Below are 23,921 nucleotides of genomic sequence, written 5' to 3' on the forward strand. Positions count from 1 at the left end.
GTTGCAAACAATCGCTCGGAAACATCGCCGGTGCTGCTGATTGTATGCAGACCACAAAGCACACAAACACTACTGTACATCTCTTATGTTCCCTTTCCTTCGGTTTAGGGATGAAAACTAAATGTTCATACAACACAACAAAGAATTGCAATCTGTATAAAACTATTTACAAAGCTGATGACATTATGTATCTCTGTTTAGGGCCAACATATACAGTACATGGAAATGGTTGCCAGTGACTTAATTGTGTTGACAGTTCCAGAAACAGGATAACGATGTCTTTGTTGTATTAATGAATCCTCTCTTAAAGGGTAAGACCACTTTGGTAGAGGTGTGGGTTGTTTAGTTACCTTGCCATGATGTTTATGCATGAAATTTAAAGAAAATTGTGAAAATCCAGTGATTAGAAATTGATAATTCAAAATATGCTCCTCATTGACTTACAATTGTACACTGAAACAGCTCTCAAAGTCACTCTTTTAGTACGTAAACAAACACAAACAAAGTTGATTCAGACAATATAGAGCATCACCAAAACTGATTTACTAAAAGAGTGACTTTAAGAGCTGTTTCAGCTCTCAAAGTCACTGAGGACTTACAGCGGAGCAATTTATTTTTGATTTCTTGTCCACATTTGGAGTCACATCATGGCAAGGTAACAAACACAACCCAAACATCTACAAAAGTGGTCTTACCCTTTAACAAGAGTAATAATACAACAAAAATGCAAGAAATTTTTGTGGTGCTCTGTAGTCTTTTCATAATGCTTGTTTTTGTCTCTCTGATAGTCATACTGTGATTATGTGTTTGTCTCTCTGATAGTCATACTGTGATGACCCAGACCTGGTTCTGGAGCTGAAGAACCTCATTGTGATCTTCGCCGACACTCTACAGGTTGGTTCTGATCGTATTGGTATGGTGTTAAAGGGATAGTTCACCCAAATAGAAATACCCCCCCAGTATATATAATATATCCAGTCTCCATGGGGTGAGTAATAGATAGATAAGTCTTTTTTTTTTTTTTTTAATACTGTTTTTATTAGGCATTTTTTGTATGACAGTTTCAGAATATTATCGACAATGATAAGTAATTCAGTAAAATTAATATTAAAAAAATAACAGGCAATATAAATGTTCCACATACAATACTTAATAAAAACAGACATATAAGTGTGATAAACATGAAAAAACAAAAATAGATAAGTCATTTTGGGGGTGAACTTTGAAGGTTCTGATGTGCACAGACCTACTGTAATGAATGAATTGGTGCAACCAATGAAACCATCTGGCTAGTTGCACTGGACAGATGTTTGGGTGCACTGTGGTGCCCTGATGTGGTAGACCTTTCCAACTCAAATAAACCTGGTTTCCTATGCCAAGCAAGGGTTCCCAAACTTTTCAAGCCGCGACCCCCCAAAACCAGTGTGACTGTAATGTGAAAGTGAAGTGACACCCTCCTGTGTGTGTGTGTGTGTGTGTGTGTGTGTGTGTGTGTCTGCGTCCAGGGTTATGGCTTTCCAGTGAACCGGCTGTTTGACCTGCTATTCGAGGTCAGAGATCAATACAACGAAACTCTGCTCAAGAAATGGGCGCTGGTCTTCAGGTAGGTCTGTTGTGTCGTCTCTGTCTCCATATGAAGATGGAGACAGAGACAGATATGACCAGGACATCTTAATGCCTCATCTGAGCTCGTAACAAACACAGACAATAATATATGTAATATATTCTGTCCACGCACAGGGAGATCTTTGAGTTGGACAACTACAGTCCTATTCCAGTGGACACGGAGGAAGAATACAAAGTGGTGGTCAGCCGCTTCCCCTTCCACGACGCAGAGATAGAGAAGGTTGGTAGTTCCATTCTGCTGGCCATGGAAAAGACCAGGCAGTTAAAACGGGCAGTGGCCGTTCCACTGAAACGGCACAGACGTCATGGGTGAACTCATCATACCATTGTCAATAATCAATTATTCAATGACTGCAACCACATTTTTTTATTTCATTGATCAGTTTATCTATCTAGTCTAGAGGACAGCCTGTTTTTGTTAAGTATGCAAGTCTTCAAAAGCCACATTGATTATTAAGCAATCGCAGGGCCACTAGTTTGTAATAGGTATTTTATTGTATAAATGTGGGACTTCTTCGGAGGCCCTGTGGAGAACAATGGTCCTTAATTCAACTCTTATATGCAGCTGGGATCCGCGAGGGCTCTATACTTGGTCTTGTCCTTTTTTTCCATCTACACCACATTTACCAGCTGAGCTCACAATGCGTCGCAAAGCAATGCATTGTGAGCTTGTAGATCTGCTATTTGTGCCAACTACTAATCCCCAGAATTGGGACGCTGGGGTTCATGTGGTTGGTTGATCAGTCGGTCAGTCTTCTAATGCTGTGTGTGTGTGTGTGTGTGTGTGTGTGTGTGTGTGTGTGTGAGAGCAGCAGGACTTTCCTAAGAAGCTGCCCATGTCCCAGTCAGTCCCTCAGATCTACACACAGGTCAAAGAGTTCATCTACGCCAGCCTCAAGTTCTCCGAGTCTCTCCACCGCAGGTAGGAACTCCAATTAGTTATGTTGTTTTCAACGTTCCTGGAAGACACAAGCGACCATATTTCAACTTTGTATGTTTTAGTTTACTCCATCATCGCCATCATTCCTCATACTACAGTGTCACACACAAGTAGCAAAAATAGTCGGTCGTTGTGAGCTTGTATTTCTTCTTGGTGGTTAAGTGTGTCTGTGGGTTTTATAAATGATGAACCAATGAAAAGTATTAACAAGATGAATGATAAATACATTGGATCCATTGGAACACAGACCTTTTTTGCGGGAAAAGTAACAGTTTTGGAAATAAAAGGTTTTTCACCCGACAGCGGCGATATTGGCTGTCTCTCTTGCTCACCTTTTGCACACACACACACACACACACACACACACACACACACACCAAACCGTCAGAGCTAGAATGTTGTAACTGCAGTGATAAGTCTGCGATACACATGTGTGCACGTACATGCACAGTACACACACAGTACACACACATGACAGGTCGTTACAACATTCCTCGGTATGTCAGTCAGTGTAATCAGGAGCAGCAGGTGTTCAACAGTTTTGGGATATGATGACCCTGCATATTTATTTTCACATCTACCTGTGAAGAGGTGTGTGTGCGTGCGTGCGTGCATGCGCTGTATTTCCACTATGCCCACATAGGTTTGCTCCAGCACTGGTTAAATGCATTCGATTTTTTTAACAATTCTAATTTCACTGGGTTCGATCTCAGGCACCGCCAACTCAGCTTATGAGTAGCACGTAGTCGTGCGGTAAGTACTGGGAGCTGATGGTAGGTGTTGCGCTCCAGACAATAATAAGCCTCTCCAACCCCTACTTACCTAATGCGGTAATATGGTACAGCTCAGTATTGTATTGCATTGTCCTTACGTTGCAGACTTGATAATAAATAATGTTCACCGGTGGTGTCGATCTCACAGGCCATCAATAGAGGGCAGGCGGTAACAAATCACACTGCTGTGACTGGACGCACGGCGAGGCCCAAAAGCAAGTGTGTGTGTAAATGTGCGCGTGTGTGCGTGTGTGCGTGCATGTGTGCATGTATGTCGTTAGATACACAAACACGCTGTGAGACTGGAGCACCCTTGCATTGACCCTGGTTGGTCTGTTTTGGCACTGTGCTGTCTGTCTCCCTCTCTTTCCTCTACCATGCTCTCTCTCCCTCTCTGGTTGGTCTGTTTTGGCACTGTGCTGTCTGTCTCCCTCTCTTTCCCCTACCATGCTCTCTCTCCCTCTCTGGTTGGTCTGTTTTGGCACTGTGCTGTCTGTCTCCCTCTCTTTCCTCTACCATGCTCTCTCTCCCTCCCTCCCTCTCTCTTTCTCTGTCATTTTCTTAATTCTCTCCATTAACCCATTTTGGGTTGGGAACCCCTTTTGGTGTTTTAAAGCATTATGTTATACTTTAGCTATTGAAAAATGGCAGATCTACAAGCTCATAGCACGGCACTCTGCGCTATTTTTGAAAAATTGTGAAAATGTCCCTCAAATCTTTGAATATCTTTGCTTCTTTCGACGTCGGGCCTAAATGGGTTTCCCTCTGGGTTTCCCTCTCTCTCTCTCTCTCTGCTTTGTGTGTGTATGTGGTTTACAAAGCTATCTTGTTGGTGCTAATTACATCTTTGTGTGATAAGGTATAGTTAAACGCTACTTAAACACTGGCCACATGTTTGAATGGTGGTCAAACAAGCCTTACATTATTGGTTGAACATTGTTTAACTGTTGGTTGACAGTTAGCCGCTGGATCTGGGAACTGTTTGCTCACCTCCCCCTGACACACACACACACACACACACACACACACACACACACACACACACACACACACACACACACACACACACACTGTACACACACATGAATACAGAAAGCCAAAATACCCACGTTTGGGGTGCCCTGTTCATATTATCCTCACTGTTGCAGAAACATTGTATGTCCAAAGTGTTACTTTTCAGAAGAAAAAAAAAGCTGTGTTGCAATGGACCCAGTGTATTATTTCTTTAGTCACAATACTTTTTATTGGTTAAATATTTATTCATAATTTAATTTATTCATAATTACTTCACTTTCACAAAAATAGCAGACAAGCTTGTAATGCGTGAGATAAAAAAGTATATTTAGGTTTCTGGCCCGACAGAAACGATATTATGTATCCCTGGCTGTTATGTCTTCACATCTTGTCTTCACATCTTGTTTTATGTGTTTGTTCTGTATCCAGCTCGACAGAGATTGACGACATGCTACGAAAGTCGACCAACTTGCTGCTGACCAGAACGCTGAGCTGCTGCCTTCAAAACCTCATAAAGAAACCTCACATAGGGCTGACTGAGGTTAGGACCACATTCCCAGGCCACTCAACGCATGTGCATGTGCGAGTCGTGCCGACTAGGGTTGGGTGATTTAGGCAGTTAACGATTCCCGTTCCGTTAACAATTCACTTTTAACAGTCTGATTCCTTAACAGTTCCTTTAATGACTCCTATAAAGGGGTTCCAAATGGACCCTAACAGGTCTGTAACTCTGAGGCCAAAAGTACAGTTCCGAACCAACTTTTAGTGTTCGGAACCAATAATAGGCGGGAAAAAAGAACTGAACCGATTCAACCCCGGGGGAAAAGGGGCCTGAGAGTGTACAAATGGAACTAAATGGTAGCACAGGTCCAATTGGTTCCATTTGTACTCTCTCAGAGTACAAATGGTGGTCCTTGAAATTGTAATAATAATGTGATGGAGCCAATGTCGGTTCCTCAATGTCGGTTCCGGGTCCCAACCTCGACGATAGCGAGGCCTTTGTCACTCGACAAACGCCCGGTCCAAGTTTGCGAGCGGACAGGTTATCAACTGAACCAAGACGAGCACTATCCATCCGCGTCAGTTCCCGGTGGCTGGGGCTTGTGGTTTTGCATAGTTTTGGCTTGGGAATAGCATACACGTTATGTCTTCCTCTCACACTCATCCCACAAAGCATGTCTAGGAAACACAGTTACTTGTTTCAATGCTGCTGTTGCTAGGCGGAAATGTGTGAAAACCCTTGTTCACACCCAGTGAGCTGTTTTTACATCACTAGGAAGGGCTGGGCTCAAATTATCATCAATTTGTTTGATTAACCGTTACGCCCTTACTCAATAACACCTCAGTCAATACACCACTGCTGACGTTTGCTTTGTGTGTGTGTGTGTGTGTGTGTGTGTGTGTGTGTGTGTGTGTGTGTGTGTGTGTGTGTGTGTGTGTGTGTGTGTGTGTGTGTGTGTGTGTGTGTGTGTGTGTGTGTGTGTGTGTGTGTGTGTGTGTGTGTGTGTGTGTGTGTGTGTGTGTGTGTGTGTGTGTGTGCGTGTGTGTGTGTGTGTGCGTGTGTGTGTGTGTGTGCGCGTGTGTGCGTGTGCGTGCGTGCAGCTCGTACAGATCATCATCAACACCACGCACCTGGAGCAGGCCTGCCGCTACCTGGAGGAGTTCATAACAAACATCACTAATGTTTCCCCCGAGACTGTTCACACCACCAGACTCTACGGTCTGTCCACCTTCAAGGTAACACACACACACACACACACACACACACACACACACACACACACACGTGACATTTGTATTGCTTTACTTGTGCGGATGTTGACTTTATGAATGCCATTCTTCCTTTTGAACTGGAATCTTGTAGACCGGTTATTTTTCGGTGCATGACACTGGTACTTAACTATGTATAAATCATGTTTTACTTACTTTTTCACATGACTTACACAAAAGAAAAAGACAAGAAAAAACAAACAAAAAACAAAACACAACTAGCAGTCAAAAGAGTTAACACCCCTCCACATTCTGTTGTTGACACTAGTGTAATACTAGTATAATACAAATTGTTACCGCAACCATCCTTTATTTAATATATAAATAAAAGTAGTCCCATATGTCATGCTGTGCGTGCAGGATGCCCGTCACGCCGCAGAGGGCGAGATCTACACCAAGCTCAACCAGAAGATCGACGAGTTCATCCAGCTGGCGGACTACGAGTGGGGCATGTCGGAGTCGGACGGCCGCGCCTCCGGCTACCTCATGGACCTCATCAACTTCCTCAGGTCCACCTTCCAGGTCTTCACACACCTGCCGGTGAGTCAACCCACCACCCGCTGCATTTGTATTGGGGCCCCGTTTATTTTTTTCCCCAAAAAAAGAATTTGTTTATTTAATTTAAAACAAATTCAATGATTTTCTTTTATGAAGAAATCCAAGAAAAATCTAAGAAATGCCATAAATTTGAAAACAGATGAAGTAGTAGAAGAAGTAGTGAAACTAGGCGGTCTACAAGCTCACAACACGGCTCAAAGCTGTTAATCGAAATAATTTGAGTAAAAGTTAAATTTCTAAATCGTGACAGCCCTACGCACGCGCACACACACACACACACACAAACCACCCCCACCTCCGCTGTTCACTGTGTCCTGCATCGCCGTCCCAGCGAGGGGTTGTAAACTTGTGTCCGCTTTAAACGTGCTCCTTACGTGCTGTTTTTTTAAATGGTGTCTTTGTTTCAGAAATATATATATATATATATATATATATTTGTGTGTGGGTGTGAATGAAAATTGTTATTTCTCACCACTTGGAATTGCACAGGGGGGGGAGACTTGGGCTGAAAATGTAAATTTACACAATTGAAATTTTCCCCTCTTATCACGTTGCACTTTTATTTTGGTCATCAGTTCATCAATGTGAACAATACACTCCATGTTAATAGAAGTTGGCAGTGATAAAACAAAACAACATCAACAATCATAATTGATATTACACCATACCGCATTGCATTTGTATTGCTGTGAACATCCCTAAACAAAGTAGCAATAGCAACTATTAGCACCATTCAGATGAATGTTTTAACGGAAACGAAGAGAATAAACTCTAAACTCTATTATCCCTGTTGCAATAATTGGCATGTATCCTACTTTATTGCCATTGTACGGCGTTCAGCAAGTGATGTGACCATTTGAAGTGGTGTTCATTTGAAGCCTTACTGTGGCTTACGTATGTGTCGTATTAGTGCTTAGGCTGTTTATGAGCTTTGTGGGTTTTTTCACACACGCCTTCAAATAAAAAACAAAATCTCATAACAATTATTATTTACGAGTGTGAGACCCGATAGAAGTTACATCAGAGGTTTTTAGAATTTAGAAAGTTTTACAGAGATTACTGTTGTTATAAACCAATAGAACGATCATTACTGGAGTAATTACACCATAATTGCAGTTGTGAGGGTGATTTAATTACAAACCTTGGCCCATCTTTTGCTTTAGGCCTCTTTTTTTTGCCTGGTACCATAGGGTTTAAAAACCACTTATAAATGAGAACAAAGTCTGAAGGCGCTCACTGTATATTTGATACATTATATTTACTGTGCAGTCATTGGATCCATCTGAATGTGCTTTGGGCTGGGCTGCCCGACAGCCTCAATTCATTTCTATTTTTCTGTCGGATGATCTGCTTTGCCTGCTCGTTCCCCATTTCCAAGTTCTCCCTGTCTGTCTGTGTTCCCAACGAGTCCTCTGCTTCTTCCTGCTCCTTTCGACAGTTTTCAGGAATGTCTCCCGTCTCTCTGTCTCGTAACCCCCACCCCGGCGATGAATACCGCTTTGATGGATTAATTTTATGAGTTACGGCCACTTTGATTTCATTGATTAATTTGACTCCTGCCAAGCATGCTCGATCTCTGAAATCTATCTCCTCTTGTCCATTTATCGTTACCATACTTTTTTCTCCTCTTCCCTCCCTCCCTTCCTTCCTTCCTTCCTCCTTCCTTCCTTCCTTCCTTCCGTCCCCTTCTTTCCTTCCATGTTTTTTTGGTTGGTTTGGGGGTGTCTCTGCTCAGAATAACAACAATGACCATGCGTCGATGTCGGTAAGTACTCCTGCCTGGCCGTCGCTGCACTGCTGCAGTACAGCGAGAGACGGAGAGAGAGCCATGGGGGGCGGTGTTAACAGCATGCTCATGTCTGACTGTGGAAGCTCCAACACTCCAGCCTTGTTGCTTCTTACTTCACCTGTGGTTAACCCCCTTGTTGTGATGCACATTTCTGTTCACATCTGCATTTTATTATTAGGCATTTAGCTGATGCTTTCATGCCCTTTAGGAATCCGAACCATGACCACCCACCTGCAGAATGCCATGTTTGTTTGTATAAAGATAATCACATTCACCGCCACGGTTCCTGCATAGTAGTTAGCTACTAATGATGATTTCATGGTTTCCCCCACTCTGTACTTAGTAGTAGTAGGTGAGCCCTAATATTCATTATCTTAATGGCATTTATTATCTGCCTAACACATTGGTTTGAGTCTTTAGACTAGTCTTGAATGTTATCCTAGAGAAGCCTTCCTAATCCCATTAAGAAATTGTGTTTCCGAATTAGTTTTGAAAGAAGCTGATGTCTTAACTTGTCTAGGTACTATTTTCTGAATATGTACTTGGACAACAATGTCTTACTCAACAGTTTTCTGTTTTGCGTACATTGGCCCAATTACCTGCATCTCTAAATTAAACCTGTGATGGATTTTTATTTAATTTTTTATCTCTCTATAAGCTCTGCTTTGTTGAGTTTGGAACTCTCCACGAGCATGGCACCAGGCCCAGGAATGTGTGAGATTGCATTGTGGGTAAAGCGCTCCCTTTGATTCAGTGCTCTAAGTTCACTCGACCCCCTCAGGATAATCATACATTCAGTCAATCAGTCAGTCAGGGATGAATCTGGGGCTTGTCGAGGCTCCTCTTTTCTATATTTCATATTGGCTCAACTGAGCTGGATGGAGTGAGGAATTCTGATTCAAGTCCGTTTTGATTGTCATCATTTCTGTCAAAGTCTATAAATAGGTTCACTTTAGGTGTTGGAGCAACGACCTCTGGACAGCTTCACATCTCTCCCGCCTTGGCTTATCCAACAAGCCTGCTGACCTCTACCACACCTGCATGTTGGGAGATCTCCCTCAATTCTCCGTGCTAGGTTTTCCTCTCCCCTCACTAGTGCGTTTGCATAGAGGCCAAGGCAGGGTGTGTCTAGTAGCTCACATCTTCAGCGATGTTTCATCTCCACACTACCTTAACCCCTTTTTAAGAATTTGATCCTTTGCCCATTTAAATGGTTTAGCCGGGGGCGGCTACCTTTTCTTACGGGGACTTCCAATTCTCCATCTACATGAATTAGCTTTGGCGCACAGGTTCATCGCGTCTGTTACTTTCCCTCAACATCAGTGTCCATCTCCGACTTTTCAATGATGTGGATTTTGCTATAGTGATTCCCCTCTGTCCACAGAAATGGCGCCAAGTGAAAGTAACCCTTTGACAAACCGCTGCAAGGCAGTCTTGCCACAGTGACAGAGCCATTTGTAGTCAGTTCAGACTGATACGGCTCAGTGTATATCTCTGCTGTCTGTCTGCTAGTCAGTTGTCAGCATGGAGTTGAGTGTTACCACCAGGGATGTTGTGGAGCTCAGAATCAGGATTTGTAATCTATATCAGATATATGCACATACTGTAGGCACTCATGCACACTGTAATCTTCATATATGAATCCTCACTGTGGCTTCAACTCTTTGCAGTTGATCAGTGACTTTGTTTTGTGACCTACAGTATCTCTTAAATAAGAGAGGGAATCACTAAATGTGTATTCAGTCCTGTTTGATTTGATAGAGAAGTGATTTGTAGAGTAACATCATCTTAGTCGGAGCGCTGCTCGTGACTGATCCATGAACTTAGCTCAGCCACGTCATCCCTGGATGCGGAGAAGTGTTGCATGAATGTGTTTCAGTGTTGTTGTCACAGTGGTGGTTTGCTGACCCGGTTCTCTGTACAACAAACACTAATTGCAAGCGTACAGTCCCATTCAAAGTCATTCTTCACATTTCAAGCGCACGGAGTGGAGCTCAGTTTTAACTTTTGACGTCACTTGCAAAGACAACGATTGCGTACAGTATCATCGGGTCAAACTCAGTCCAGTCCGGGTATTTGAAATGTTAAGAATCCACGTTTGATTTCGGGGTAGCAATTGTGATGCTATGGAACTAAATGGAGGTTTGTTTGTGAGTTTTGTATTCGGCCTTACCTGCATGTACCCTCTGTGTTCAATGTTTCTCCAATAATCTGGCAAAGGACACAGACCTCGGGCATAATAGCATTATAAATCCTCTCACATGCTTTATGGAGCTTTCCTGGCCCAACTCGTCACAATGCAACAAATTAATTTATATTCGACTAGCAATCACAGCACAATGTATGGTATATTCAAAGTAAAGATAAGGCTGGGCCATATATTGAATATGACATGAAAGATTCAGTATTAACAAAGTATTTTCCATCGTGATTGATTGATTGTATCCAAATGTATAAGGTGAAATAATGAACCACCGTTAATATCCACTGGTATTTGTGAGGATCTATCATGCATATTGGCCAACTGAAAGTTAAGTGAAATGGGCTAGGCCTGGCTACTCAATGGCAGATGTTCAGGTATGGTATGCTGGATGCTTTGACTGGCATATGTTTGTGGCCTTTTACTGTGTTGTTGACCCAGATATGAAGGTGCAGTGTAACAATGTATCTCTCCTCCCCTCTTATTGTTTTCCCCCACTATATTTCTACCCCATCTCCCCTCTTTCCTCTTAACCCCAACCCCCCTCCCCCCTTTCTCTTTCTCTCTCCCTCCCTCAACCATTTTATTCCTGCGCCACGTCCATCCCTTCCTCTCCCCTCCTGTTTCTGTCTGTCCTCCATTGGTCCATCCGTCCCTCCTGCTCTGTCCTTCTCCCTGCAGGGTAAAGTGGCCCAGACGGCGTGCATGTCCGCCTGCAAGCATCTGTCCACGTCCCTCATGCAGATGTTGTTGGACACAGAGCTCAAGCAGATCAGCATGGGGGCCATACAGCAGTTCAACCTGGACGTCATACAGTGTGAATGTGAGTACTCGTGTGTGTGTGTGTGTGTGTGTGTGTGTGTGTCTGTGTCTGTATCTATACTGCGACCTATCTTTTCCTCCCCGAAAATTGGCTGGGAAGGAGCCTGGCGACACGGTGAGCGCAGTCAGCACACATAAGTCATCTGGCATATAGGAAGCCCACTTCCTTGTATTTCGCTAACACCTCCTGTGGTGGGTGTGGCCTCCATATTGGTGGTGGTGGTGGAACGTAGCCTGGTTAATAAACCAGACCGAATCAGCCGTTGGCAAAAAAAAAATTCCTGCCGGCGGATTACAGTCTGGAGAGGCTCAATTGTACGCCCATTTCCCACACCAGAGAAATGGGGCGGCCAATCGGGACACGGTATGCAATATGGGCGGGCTTTGGTACAGTGACTTTCAATGCTTGAGACCTTTGACTGACAGTAGCTCTGACCAATTGCGTCAAAGAGAAAATGTTTCAACCCACCGCCCTGGAAATGAAATCCAAGCTGAGCCTCCCCAGACTAATATCCCGCGGTCCGTGCGATATTAGTCTGGTTTATTAACCAGGCTAGGTGGAACGCACTTTTCCCCTCATACAAGTGTTGAGTCAGCCTGTCATCCACATCCCACATTTAGTGAATTTGACAGAGGTTAAACCTTCCCCAGTCAGCCAGCACTCACCTTACACAAACCAAGTATCCAGAGCAGGCTAGAGCTGCCACTGTAGATTACACAGTGGCCTCTTACACAGGGAAAATGTTGAACGACAGGCAGGCGGCCATTGCTCCGTTTGAAGATTTGCAGGCAGTTCACCCAGTTTGGTTCATGTCATTTCTTCTCTTACTGGGGCAAATGGATGTGACAGGTAGAAGATGGAGAGGGAGGGAGGAGGTGGGAGAGAGTGTTCATTTAACCACTGAAGCCCTAGTCTATAATAGTACATCCAGAAGCTCACAATGTGTTGTTCACCATATAAAAAAAATTAAAATAACTTTTGGTCATCTTATGTCTTCTTACTTAGGTCATCTTACTCAGGCTTATGTTAGTTTTTAAGTTAGTTACTTGATTCAGTAATTAGATATTTGATATTCAGTTTTAGTTGCCCCGCCCCCGTCCTATACAAACCACTATAACTTCAATCTCCATTTTAACCATGATAGATTCATCGAAAACACTCGTCCTTTCTTCTGTTGACTGATATTGTCCTTCTAATGTGTTTTTTTTTCATTATTTTTTTATGTTTAGTCTTCTCCAGCCTCCTCCTGGAGGAGGTTCCCCCTAACGTATTCTATAGGAAGGTGGCGGGGCAGCTAAAATGAACATCAAATATCTAATTACTGAATTAAGTAACTTAAAAACTGTCTAGGGCATTCATATAAGCCTTAGTGGACGATAAAATGACCAAATGATTTTTTGAAAGTGAAATATCCCTTTAATTCTAAGAGTGTAAACTTTTCTTTTCAACCAAACAAAAGAAGAGTAGTTATGAATTATGATGCCTTCTTTATTCAACTTGAACCAACACAGCAGCGCAGTACCTTCATTGTGAGGCACAGTCACACACAGGGGCAAAAAACATACCCCCCCCCCCCCCTGCCTTTGGAATAGCAAGGATGATAATACAGAGGTGACATGCTGTACATCCTAAATTATTGATTGCACTCGCAGCAAAAACTCTCCCTGGCCTTAGAGTGAGAGGAGTGTCTGTGTGAGTGCCTGTGTGTGCGTTCCCTTCCTAGGTGTGTGAGAGTGCGTGCAGGTGTGTGAGCAGCGCGCGCACGCTTGTGTGTTTTGTGTGAGTATATAGTATGTTCCTTAAAACCCTATCTTGGCAAACAAGACTAAAGTGTGTGAATCTCTAGCAGAAGGTCATACGTTGGGTTCTGTTGGGAACGGTTTGATCTCATGTTCCTGGAAATTCCTCTACATGAGGGTCAGAACAGGGCCATTCTGCCAGACGTGCGTGTGCGTGTGTGTGTGTGTGTGTGTGTGTGTGTGTGTGTGTGTGTGTGTGTGTGTGTGTGTGTGTGTGTGTGTGTGTGTGTGTGTGTGTGTGTGTGTGTGTGTGTGTGTGTGTGTGTGTGTGTGTGTGTGTGTGTGTGTGTGTGTGTGTGTGTGTGTGTGTGTGTGTGTGTGTGTGTGTGTGTGTGTGTGTGTGTGTGAGAGAGAGAGAGAGAGAAGGTGAGGAGAATCACAAAGTGTTCTTTTCTGGGTCTTGTCTTACACAGAACACCTGTGGATGACTTAGTAGTTCACCCCTTCTCTGCTGTCTCCTCACATTCCCTCCCTCTCTGTCTGTGTGTCAGTTCATGAAGAAGGTAGTGCACGCACATCCATGGCCCAGGTGCAAGACAAACAGGAATATCAAAAAGAAGTACTATGTTATAGTCTTGTTGTTAGCTTGGCTAACAGCACTGCAGAGCTCAAGAACCTGATGTTGGATAGGAATTTGTGGAGGGCAGTGATCCAGGAATCCCGAGTTGGTGTTGGCTAGACTCGCAGCAACTAATATTCTTTTTTTGTGTATATATATATATATATGGACCTTTTCTTATTTTTTCACTTTTTTTTGATTGACGTCTTCAGGCCTGAAACAACAGAGCTTCTTAATTTAGGTGGTCTGTGAAGGGAGTCCATATCTTTGTGAATGTCTTGTGAGATCTGATTCTCTTCATCTGTATGATTACGAGGAGGAGAGAGTGATTTCCAGTCCAATTATTTTCTTCACTGCAACCATTCCAAGCATCAAAGCCTTTTGTTCTTCATCTGTACATCCAAATATACAGTTCCAGACCTTTAATGGAGAAAATCACCAAAGTTATCAGAAAGTGTTTAAATTCACCTGCTCACTGAAAAGCCAGTGCTGGATTCTCTGGGTATACCACTTAGTGTTACCATTGCTACTAATCATGCACTTACTGTAAAAATATAACTTAAATTATTGAAGGGGCATCCATCCATACACATAAGCACACAATCGCATTCTCTCCCTCACAAACACCCACAGTCGCACACACTCAGTCTTCAGTCTTTGAAGTGACCCCATGTCGTGTGACATGGTGTCAGACAGTGACTCTTGCATGAACCTGTGCTGGTATGTAAAAAGCTGCGGTGACAGACAGACTGGCCCTCTCGGCCTAATGGACAGTGGGCTCCAAGCAGAGAGCTCCGTGTTGTCTTTAGTGCTCAAGGACAAGCGCCAGTCCAAAGACTTTAATCCGTGTGTGAACAAAGTCTCATAATGATGTTTTGATAATGTTATTGTTTTGGCCCTGGCTATTGTCTGGGGTCACGTAGACTGGAGGTTAATGGAGAGAGAGGAGTTATCTGAGGAGGAGGAGGAGGAGAGAGACACACAGGAGTTGAGGAGTCTTGAGTGGCCTGCCTGACAAAGGTGGCTTTGACGTGTTGTCGCCTGCTTTAAGCCAGTGGTTCTCAGACTTCAAGAACCCCCAAAATGTAGACTGGATATCAAATGAAAACCTGAACCAGCTGTCCAGCTGATATGGTACTGTATGCTGGTGCACGTTGTGCTGAGTTGCTGACTGTACCACCATACTGTGTTCAGCCTGCAACGTACAGGGCAGAGTGAGAAGCAGCAGGGTGCGTACGCGCAACTGGCCACATCACTGTTATCACTCCCCTTTGCCATCACAGGAGAGCAGCACAGATGGAAGGGCGTGCGTGCGTGTTGGGGAGTGGATTCGTGGGCGCAGTGCAGTGCAGACTGCCTGAGAGAGAGAGAGAGAGAGAGAGATGCAGTGGGCTATAGGCGGGACTATAGGCAGTGCATGGGAATAGAGCTGGGTCTGCAACAGTGTTCACTAAGCACCAGTTCATCATGCAAACGGAATGCCCACACAAATGTACATCTTTGTGTTTAGAGGCACATTTCCAAATGCCTGCTCTGTGTAGCCCTGTGTATTCAGTTGTGGCTCTAGGGGGCTCTATACTGTATAGGAGAGAGACAGGTGTCCTGTGGGTGTGGGTGTGGGTGTGGGTGTGGGTGTGTGTGTGTGTGTGTGTGTGTGTGTGTGTGTGTGTGTGTGTGATTTGTTTGCGTGCAGTGCAGATGTGTATACAGTATGTCATACATGTGACCTAGAAGCCCCTCAGGCAGAAGCCATACATACAGTACTGTGTGTATACATACGGGTCAGCCAAAGTTCAGTGCCGAGTTCAGTGTTCTAGGGAACAACATGAATGTCACAACAAGGCAATATCATGTGTCCATTCTGTTCTCCTGGCTTCCATTGTGATATTGACACTAGTGAATTCCTGCAAAGCGCCAGGGACTGTCTTATCCTCTCACTGTTGCTTTGACCTCAGGGAATCCATTGACTTTCCATGGTTGCTGTGAAAGGCATGGCTCAAGACAATAGATTGAGGTTTCGTGGTCAACACACACGTTGTTTTTATGATAATCATGACCCCAGTTCTACAGGTTAATTTTCGCTGTGGTTAATATTGCTTACCAGCAAATGTTAACGACTTCAACTAGGGATGTCTACTTCCCGATACCACAATTTCTGTGTTAGCCGATACTGATACCGAATACAGATACCAGTGTCGTGATCTCATGTTGTGTTTATAGCTATCTAGCTATATATCTGGTGTTGTGTTTCTAGCAGACTCCTCACTCAAATGGATGTGATGCACTTGCAGTTTGGGCAACTCCAAAGCAAACTCCACATGTCCCAACATTATATTTACACTGCCATAGTGTCAAACCCTTACCCCTGTGTCGGATCGGTGGTTAGACTGGCATATTCACCGATACCGATATGATAAATAATAGCCGATTCGATACAGTATCGGGACATCTCTAACTTCAACCATAACGTCCGTATTCTGGGCATGTCATAATACGCAAACATCCAGCAAAATTTTAAGTGGGACTAATGTTGGTGTAGAGGGAAAAGGGTCTGATGTCTGATGGAAAAGGTTTCAGAGTTAATATTAAAAGCATCATCTTAACCTAACCTCATCTTAACTTTTGACCTGGTGTCTGCATTGCTGGCCCAATGTCTCCATGTTGACTCACAACGCTACACAGGGTCTGGGAATAAGCACAAGAAGCACTACGCAACGGAGGGTGAGAGAAATGACTCCCCTTGCGTCAGCTCCCTTGTGTCATCCGTCAGCCTAGGAGCGAACCCCAATCCAACGCAGCGCAAGCAGAGCAAAAGTACCCCAGGCGACCTTTGGCAGCAGAGATCAATGTTTGTTTTTTTCCCCTCCTCTGCTCCTACCCCCGCCCCACCCCCAAAGCAAGAGGGAAGCCACGTCCGGCTTCAGTTGTAAACATAAACACGAACAGGCATGGCTATATCACATTGTTTCACTGGACGCCAACATGACGTCATCGTTTGAAGCACAGCTTTGCGAATTAGTCCGTGATTATCCTTGGCTTTATGACTGCACGAACCCGGAGCATAAAAATAGTAACGCGAAACAGCTGGGGAGAGATCGCAGGCTATTTGGATTTGGAAGTAAAAACGGTTGCGTATTTTTTGTGTGTTTGGACTCACCCCTACGCAAGGCAAAACGGACTCTGTCGAGGCCTTTACAGTAAGCAAGAACAAAACATGGTAACACATCAAATAAGTTTAAAAATAGTCGCCAAGAATCGGTTGAATATCTATATAATGAAATTATGCGTATACACTATAGAGTGCTATGTCTACATAAAATGCTATCTAAATTACCGGTACATAAATTGAGCATTTTGGGACGTGTGGAGTGTTGTCCCAGCATTTTTAGTGAATGTACTTCCAGCATCTCTGCGCTTCTGGTACTGCTGTACAGACACACATCCGCCTATACAGTGTCACTGTCAGGTAGAAACCACTTATCTCCTGATTTAAGCTTTATTTATTTTTATTTGTTAAAGATTCGTTTTTTGGCTTTTCTGCCTTTATTGATCAAGTGAAGATAGACAGGAAACTGAGTAAAGAGGGAGAGAGAGAAGGGGAGAGACATGCAGCAAAGCTCGTCGTGAACAGGACTCGAACATGCAATGCGCTGTCAGGCCAAAGCCTACAGTATATGTGGCATGCACCTGGACCACCCCAAGATTTGATTCTTCGTAAATGAACGCCCTACTTGATCATACTACAGAAGTAGTAGTAGTAGCAGATCATCATGTATGGAGCCAGTGGTAACGGGTGCTTCGTCCCATTCTGGCTTCTTGTGACTCACAGCTTAACAGACAGGTGGAAATGACTTCTAACGCACCGCTTGTTGTTTTCATTTCCTTTCTCAGTGTTTGCCAGCTCAGAGCCAGTCCCCGGGTTCCAAGGAGACACGTTACAGCTGGCCTTCATCGACCTGAGACAGGTAAACCCCCCTGAACCACTGAACATTTTTAACCAGCAGTCAAAAAACACTTATTTTGTTTTGTAATGCTTGTGACAGGCCATGGCTAATTGCTAAATAACACACACACACACACACACACACACACACACACACACACACACACACAGAGAGAGAAAGGATTACATGGTACCTAACTAAACTGATTATTCGATTGCATTCATTTAATATATATTTTCTGTTGATCAATCAATCATCTCCGCCATACCTTTGAACTGTTGTACGACTCTCTCCTTTAGCTCCCCTGGTACATTCGCCTCTTTTCCACTCTTTTTATTTGACCTATTCCGCCTCTCATCCATTGTTCTTTGAGCCCCGAGGAATGACCACTTTTCTTTCATTAAAAACGTCGTCTCCCCTGTCCTAATTTAGGTATTTCACTCCCATCCTGCGTCACATTCCATGCCTTGTGTATTTTAATAGCTCATCTCTCGCCAGTCTCCACCTTATTATTTGCCCTCCCGGGCGTTCACCTTTTTTCTCCCTGTCCTAAAGTTCACCTGCTCCCAAAGTTCTGCATAAGAGCCTCTAAGGTGTGTTTAAAGAGTGGGTGTGTGCTACTATTGGCTCCTCTACTTACGCACCCATGGAATGGCAAATCTCTTCTTCCCCTCTCGCATGTGCATACACACTCTGTGCAGTGGATGGGAGTGGTATGTGAAGGGTTAAGTTCATAATGTAGCCTGTCTGTATACTGACCCTGAGGTAGAGGCACGGCCCGGCCTCCACAGGCCCAGGTCATGTAAAGGTGTATGGACTAGAGGCACGGCCCGGCATCCACAGGCCCAGGTCATGTAAAGGTGTATGGACTAGAGACACGGCCTCCACAGGCCCAGGTCATGTAAAGATGTATGGACTAGACTCACTAGAGGCACGGCCCGGCCTCCACAGGCCCAGGTCATGTAAAGGTGTATGGACTAGAGGCACGGCCCGGCCTCCACAGGCCCAGGTCATGTAAAGGTGTATGGACTAGAGGCACGGCCTCCACAGGCCCAGGTCATGTAAAGATGTATGGACTAGACTCACTAGAGGCACGGCCCGGCCTCCACAGGCCCAGGTCATGTAAAGGTGTATGGACTAGAGGCACGGCCCGGCCTCCACAGGCCCAGGTCATGTAAAGGTGTATGGACTAGAGGCACGGCCTCCACAGGCCCAGGTCATGTAAAGGTGTATGGACTAGAGACACGGCCCGGCCTCCACAGGCCCAGGTCATGTAAAGGTGTATGGACTAGAGACACGGCCCGGCCTCCACAGGCCCAGGTCATGTAAAGGTGTATGGACTAGAGACACGGCCCGGCCTCCACAGGCCCAGGTCATGTAAAGGTGTATGGACTAGAGACACGGCCCGGCCTCCACAGGCCCAGGTCATGTAAAGGTGTATGGACTAGAGACACGGCCCGGCCTCCACAGGCCCAGGTCATGTAAAGGTGTATGGACTAGAGACACGGCCCGGCCTCCACAGGCCCAGGTCATGTAAAGGTGTATGGACTAGAGACACGGCCCGGCCTCCACAGGCCCAGGTCATGTAAAGGTGTATGGACTAGAGACACGGCCCGGCCTCCACAGGCCCAGGTCATGTAAAGGTGTATGGACTAGAGACACGGCCCGGCCTCCACAGGCCCAGGTCATGTAAAGGTGTATGGACTAGAGACACGGCCCGGCCTCCACAGGCCCAGGTCATGTAAAGGTGTATGGACTAGAGACACGGCCCGGCCTCCACAGGCCCAGGTCATGTAAAGGTGTATGGACTAGAGGCACGGCCTCCACAGGCCCAGGTCATGTAAAGGTGTATGGACTAGAGACACGGCCCGGCCTCCACAGGCCCAGGTCATGTAAAGGTGTATGGACTAGAGACACGGCCCGGCCTCCACAGGCCCAGGTCATGTAAAGGTGACCACACTCAAGTGTTTAGTCCAGTATGTTCCATAGATATCGTCGCTGTCGATGGTGGAAAACTTGTATGTAAAAATAAATAATAATGTTATGGGAAATGGGAAATAATAACCTGTGTTCCGATGGATCCAGTGTAGTTGGTATTTTTTAGTCACAAGCTCTTTTCATTGGCTAAATATTTATAAAATACATTTATAAGACTAATTTATACACTTTCACTTTCAAAACTAGCCATCTACAAGCTCATGCGCTTGTAGGTCGCCTATTTTAGGTCAACACTATTGTACGACAAGGTAGGGCATTAATTTATGAAAATAAAATATGGAGATAAAAGGTTTTGGCCCGACAGTGACGATAGTGCATGCAGTCAGTGGCCGCTGGTCAAATAGCAGCCCTTGTTACTCTGTGGAATATTGGGTCCTTTTTTCTTTTCTTTTTTGTGCAGCTGTAGGGCTTGTTTTCCTGTGACGTTTGTTATCACAATCGATTTGACAATGCTCTGTTGAGAGAGACAGAAAATCCCTACACAGCTTCTATTTACTGCTGTTTGACCTGTTAATCTTAGCCTTGGGTAGAAAGAGGTTGTGAGCCATCAACAGGTTTAGGTTACATGGAGTTCATCCAACGAGAGTTTCCTTCCAAAAAGGATATTTAGGCTCCATTCGGAGGGGGGGAAATGCAACTAGTACAACTACTACAGACTTGAATCCAAAGTATTTTAGAAATGGTTTCTGTCGGGTAGAAACCTCATAATTGTGTCCAAAACTGTTACTTTCCAAATCCAAAAATATCTAAAATAGCAGATCTACAAACTACTCAAAACTTGTTGCATCGCACGGCACGCCACAAGTCCTATATACCGTACTTAGTTGATTGCGGTCCCCCCATGGGTCTCTACTTGGTGTCCGCCTTTTATCCCCCGTACACCAAATTTCTTTGGTGAATCTAGTCGATCTACAAGTTCACATCGCCTTGCGTTTCGATGTGTTGTGGGCTTGTGCACCTGTTTTTCTTCTTTTGCTGAATATTATGACCTAACCAGAAGAGGGACGCTATAATGAATTGCATTTTTATAGCGCTTTTCCAAGTGCTCAAAGCGCTTTACAATGGTTCATTCATTCATACATTGGGAGGTGAAGCGGCGAACAGTCGACGCCAGCGTCCTCACTTCCCACCCCCAATCCAACCCTTGATGCTGAGTGTCAAGCAGGGAGGCACTGGGTCCCATTATTTAGAGTCTTTGGTATGACCCGGCCGGGGATCGAACCCCGACCTCCCAGTCTCAGGGCGGACACTCTAACCACAAGGCCACTGAGCTGGTATAACTACTAACTACTATAACTACGTACTGGTATACGCTATAGGATTCATGTGGTTAATATCTTAGTTGCACACATGAACGATTAGCCTAGAACAATGTACAGTAGCTTATATAATACATCATTATATGGGTTTGCGTGCCACACTGCTAGACCAGTATTATCTAACAGTGTCTTATATAGGTCAGAAAGATAGCCTGCTGACCCCTGTTTCTCAGAGGGCTGCTCAGGAGGTAGAGTGGCCGTCTGGAACGCTGGTTCCTGGATCGATTCCCGGCCCCACCTGGCCTTGAGTTGAAGTGTCCTTGAGCAAGACACTACCGAGCCCCTAACTGCTCCCGAGGAGTGTGGTACTGTAACCTGCATGGATCCCTTGCTGTGTGTGAATGATGTAACACACATTGTAAAGCACTTAGAAATGTAGACCACTTGCCATTAGGTGCAAAAGGGGACAAGAGATAGACAGAGAGATGCCATATTTGTGTTTGTCTGAGAGGGAGAACATCTTGATAGAACAAAAAACTGGGAAACTTGTTTGGTCCTGGTTTGGTGTGTTTGACGTAGAAGATGTGTGGAAAGGTACATGGAAGAATAGAAAAAGCAACAAACAGTGAAGGAGAGGAGGAATGTAATACCATGGCTCTCATCATGTCTGTTCTGTTCTTGTCTATTCACAGCTTCAGCTCGTTACCGTACATAAACATAGACCAATTCCCTGTTAACAGCTTTATTTTCACACTTGCGTTTGTTTACATTTTCTCTAAAGTTTTGCTATTTTTCCGAATTATTACAGGTAAAGTACAACTAAACAAAATACTTTTCTAATCAATCTACACATTGCTGCATTAAAATGCAGCAATGACGTCACTTTATGATTAATTTGAGAGAGACAGGAAACAGGACAGAGTTGGGGAGTGACATGCAGCAAATCCGCCGCTGGGCTTGGGCGTTGTACACGGCATCAAAGCCTAGGTGGTATGTGTCTATCGGTGCCCCAACAATGACGTAACTTTGACAACAAATTCTAAAAGGTTTGATGTGTTGAATGACCTATCTCAATTTCCAATCTCTGCAAGGTGATTTTAATACAGTAGTAAAAATGTATGGATTGCAGTTGCTTCCTGGGAAATCAAACAAACTGGTGACAGTAATGACAATTATTCCAGTAACAATCATGCAAGACCACCAGTTTGGTCTTTTAACCATATGAACCCCAGAATAGGCACGCTATCGTCCGAACCGGGGAAACTCCCCACTGTCAGGTGAAAATAAGCGGCTTGGACTTTCATTGAAGGAAGCATGAGGTCAGTCATTCGCTCTCCTCAGGTTAACAGAGAGAGATTACACTAGACAATACACTGGGTGATAAAAACCTGGGATAAAAAAGAAAAGGAAAAAAAATAGAATAGGCACGCTATCTACATGCACACTACAAGCAGATAGCAGATCGACAAGCTACAAGTGAGCTTGTAGATTAGCTATTTTTGGAAAACAAAGTTAACAGGTTAACAGCAGAAAGCTATGTTGATCATAACATGGCTGACAAGTAAAGTCACACACTGCTTGTGTGGGACAACAGTGTATCCTTCTGACCCATTTTTGTCTCTTAGCACAGATATATGTGATATACTTGCACAGGAACGTGATTATCCCATCCAGTTCACTGGAGTGTACATTTTGACTGCAAGCAGTAGGAGTGCATCTCTTTATGTATTTACTTTTCTTCCCTCTCTGGTAATTGAGTAAATACGTCCACAGGCGAGACTTAAACTCGGGCCAACCTCAGTCCGCCTTGTGTCCGTAGGCCAAAGGTCAGGACCTATAGCTTTATGTTAAGTCGCTCACGAGAAGTGGAGAGGCGAGAGGGAGGGAGGAGAGAGGACGAGAAGTTGTTGATTTTTCTTTTCTAGCTCACCATTCCTGGCCCCTAGAAAAGGATGCTTAAGTTCCCGTTAACCACTTCATAGTAAACGAGAATCAAAGGAAGAGCCGTTCAATGGCAGAGTCTCCCAAGAGCACTCGTTTTATACCCTCGCGACAATACGGGTCAACGGGCGACAATGGAACAGAAGCGGGGACGTTCAAAGTGAAGCGTCACACGGCAATAAAAGGGAATGGGAACACGAGAGGAGCGTGTAGAGTTTCACAATGCCTCCCCCGTGTTATTGTCTAGAAGCAGAAGGTGATACCGTCCACTTTCACAATAGAGCAGCATAACTTGGTGATGATTTAATGGACACCTCACTGTTGGGAAATGTAAACACACACCTAGCACACCTAACTCTACACCTTCGGCAGCTGTCTAGCGCGCACACCCCTCTCGCTCTCTTTCTCACACACATGCACACGCACACACACACACACACACACACACACACACACACACACACACACACAGGCACACATCTCTCTCTGTCTGTATCAGAGTCTTAGCTAAACATCCCTGTGTTTTGTCTTTCATTACGGTTGTGTTTACTACTGTGTCATTGTGATAGCATGACTGTGCTTGCCTGAAAGAATCCTCTGAGATTACATTCTCTGGTCTAGACTATTATCTTCAATGTGTTTGGTCTCGCCTGTTCAAAATCCAGCACTTTCAACCTGGCGTCCCTATTTGGGGCTTGTCATTATAGCTGCAGATTAATAATAATAATAATAATTAGAAAATATATAAACATTTTTCACACAAGTTTCCACATTTTTTCAAAAGATTTCATCATGGGAGCTTGTTGATTGGCCATTTGGAGGGATGTATCATCTTGCCTACGGCCGCCCATGTGCAAGCAACAAGTTCAGCTAACATCCTCTCAAAGAAAGAAAGCCACGTCATGTCACTGTGTTGAAGGAAACCTCC

At 44.4% G+C, this 23,921-nt stretch overlaps 1 protein-coding gene across 4 annotated transcripts in view; it reads left to right on the forward strand.

Moving 5' to 3' along the window:
- Window positions 1-23,921, forward strand: part of exoc6 (exocyst complex component 6) — a 77,241-nt gene that overhangs the window by 43,602 nt on the left and 9,718 nt on the right. For 2 of the 4 annotated variants that reach the window (XM_080788819.1, XM_080788821.1), the window contains exons 13-22: window positions 823-894; window positions 1,506-1,603; window positions 1,741-1,846; window positions 2,439-2,548; window positions 4,783-4,894; window positions 5,956-6,090; window positions 6,484-6,663; window positions 8,417-8,446; window positions 11,352-11,493; window positions 17,743-17,816. In XM_080788819.1, coding sequence (XP_080644945.1) covers window positions 823-894; window positions 1,506-1,603; window positions 1,741-1,846; window positions 2,439-2,548; window positions 4,783-4,894; window positions 5,956-6,090; window positions 6,484-6,663; window positions 8,417-8,446; window positions 11,352-11,493; window positions 17,743-17,816 — 1,059 coding nt within the window. The remainder of the gene's footprint in view (window positions 1-822; window positions 895-1,505; window positions 1,604-1,740; window positions 1,847-2,438; window positions 2,549-4,782; window positions 4,895-5,955; window positions 6,091-6,483; window positions 6,664-8,416; window positions 8,447-11,351; window positions 11,494-17,742; window positions 17,817-23,921) is intronic. The other 2 variants (XM_080788820.1, XM_080788822.1) reach the window with 1 other exon arrangement.

Source organism: Protomyctophum bolini, assembly GCF_963924005.1.
Source record: "Protomyctophum bolini genome assembly, chromosome: 18".
NCBI lineage: Eukaryota > Metazoa > Chordata > Actinopteri > Myctophiformes > Myctophidae > Protomyctophum > Protomyctophum bolini.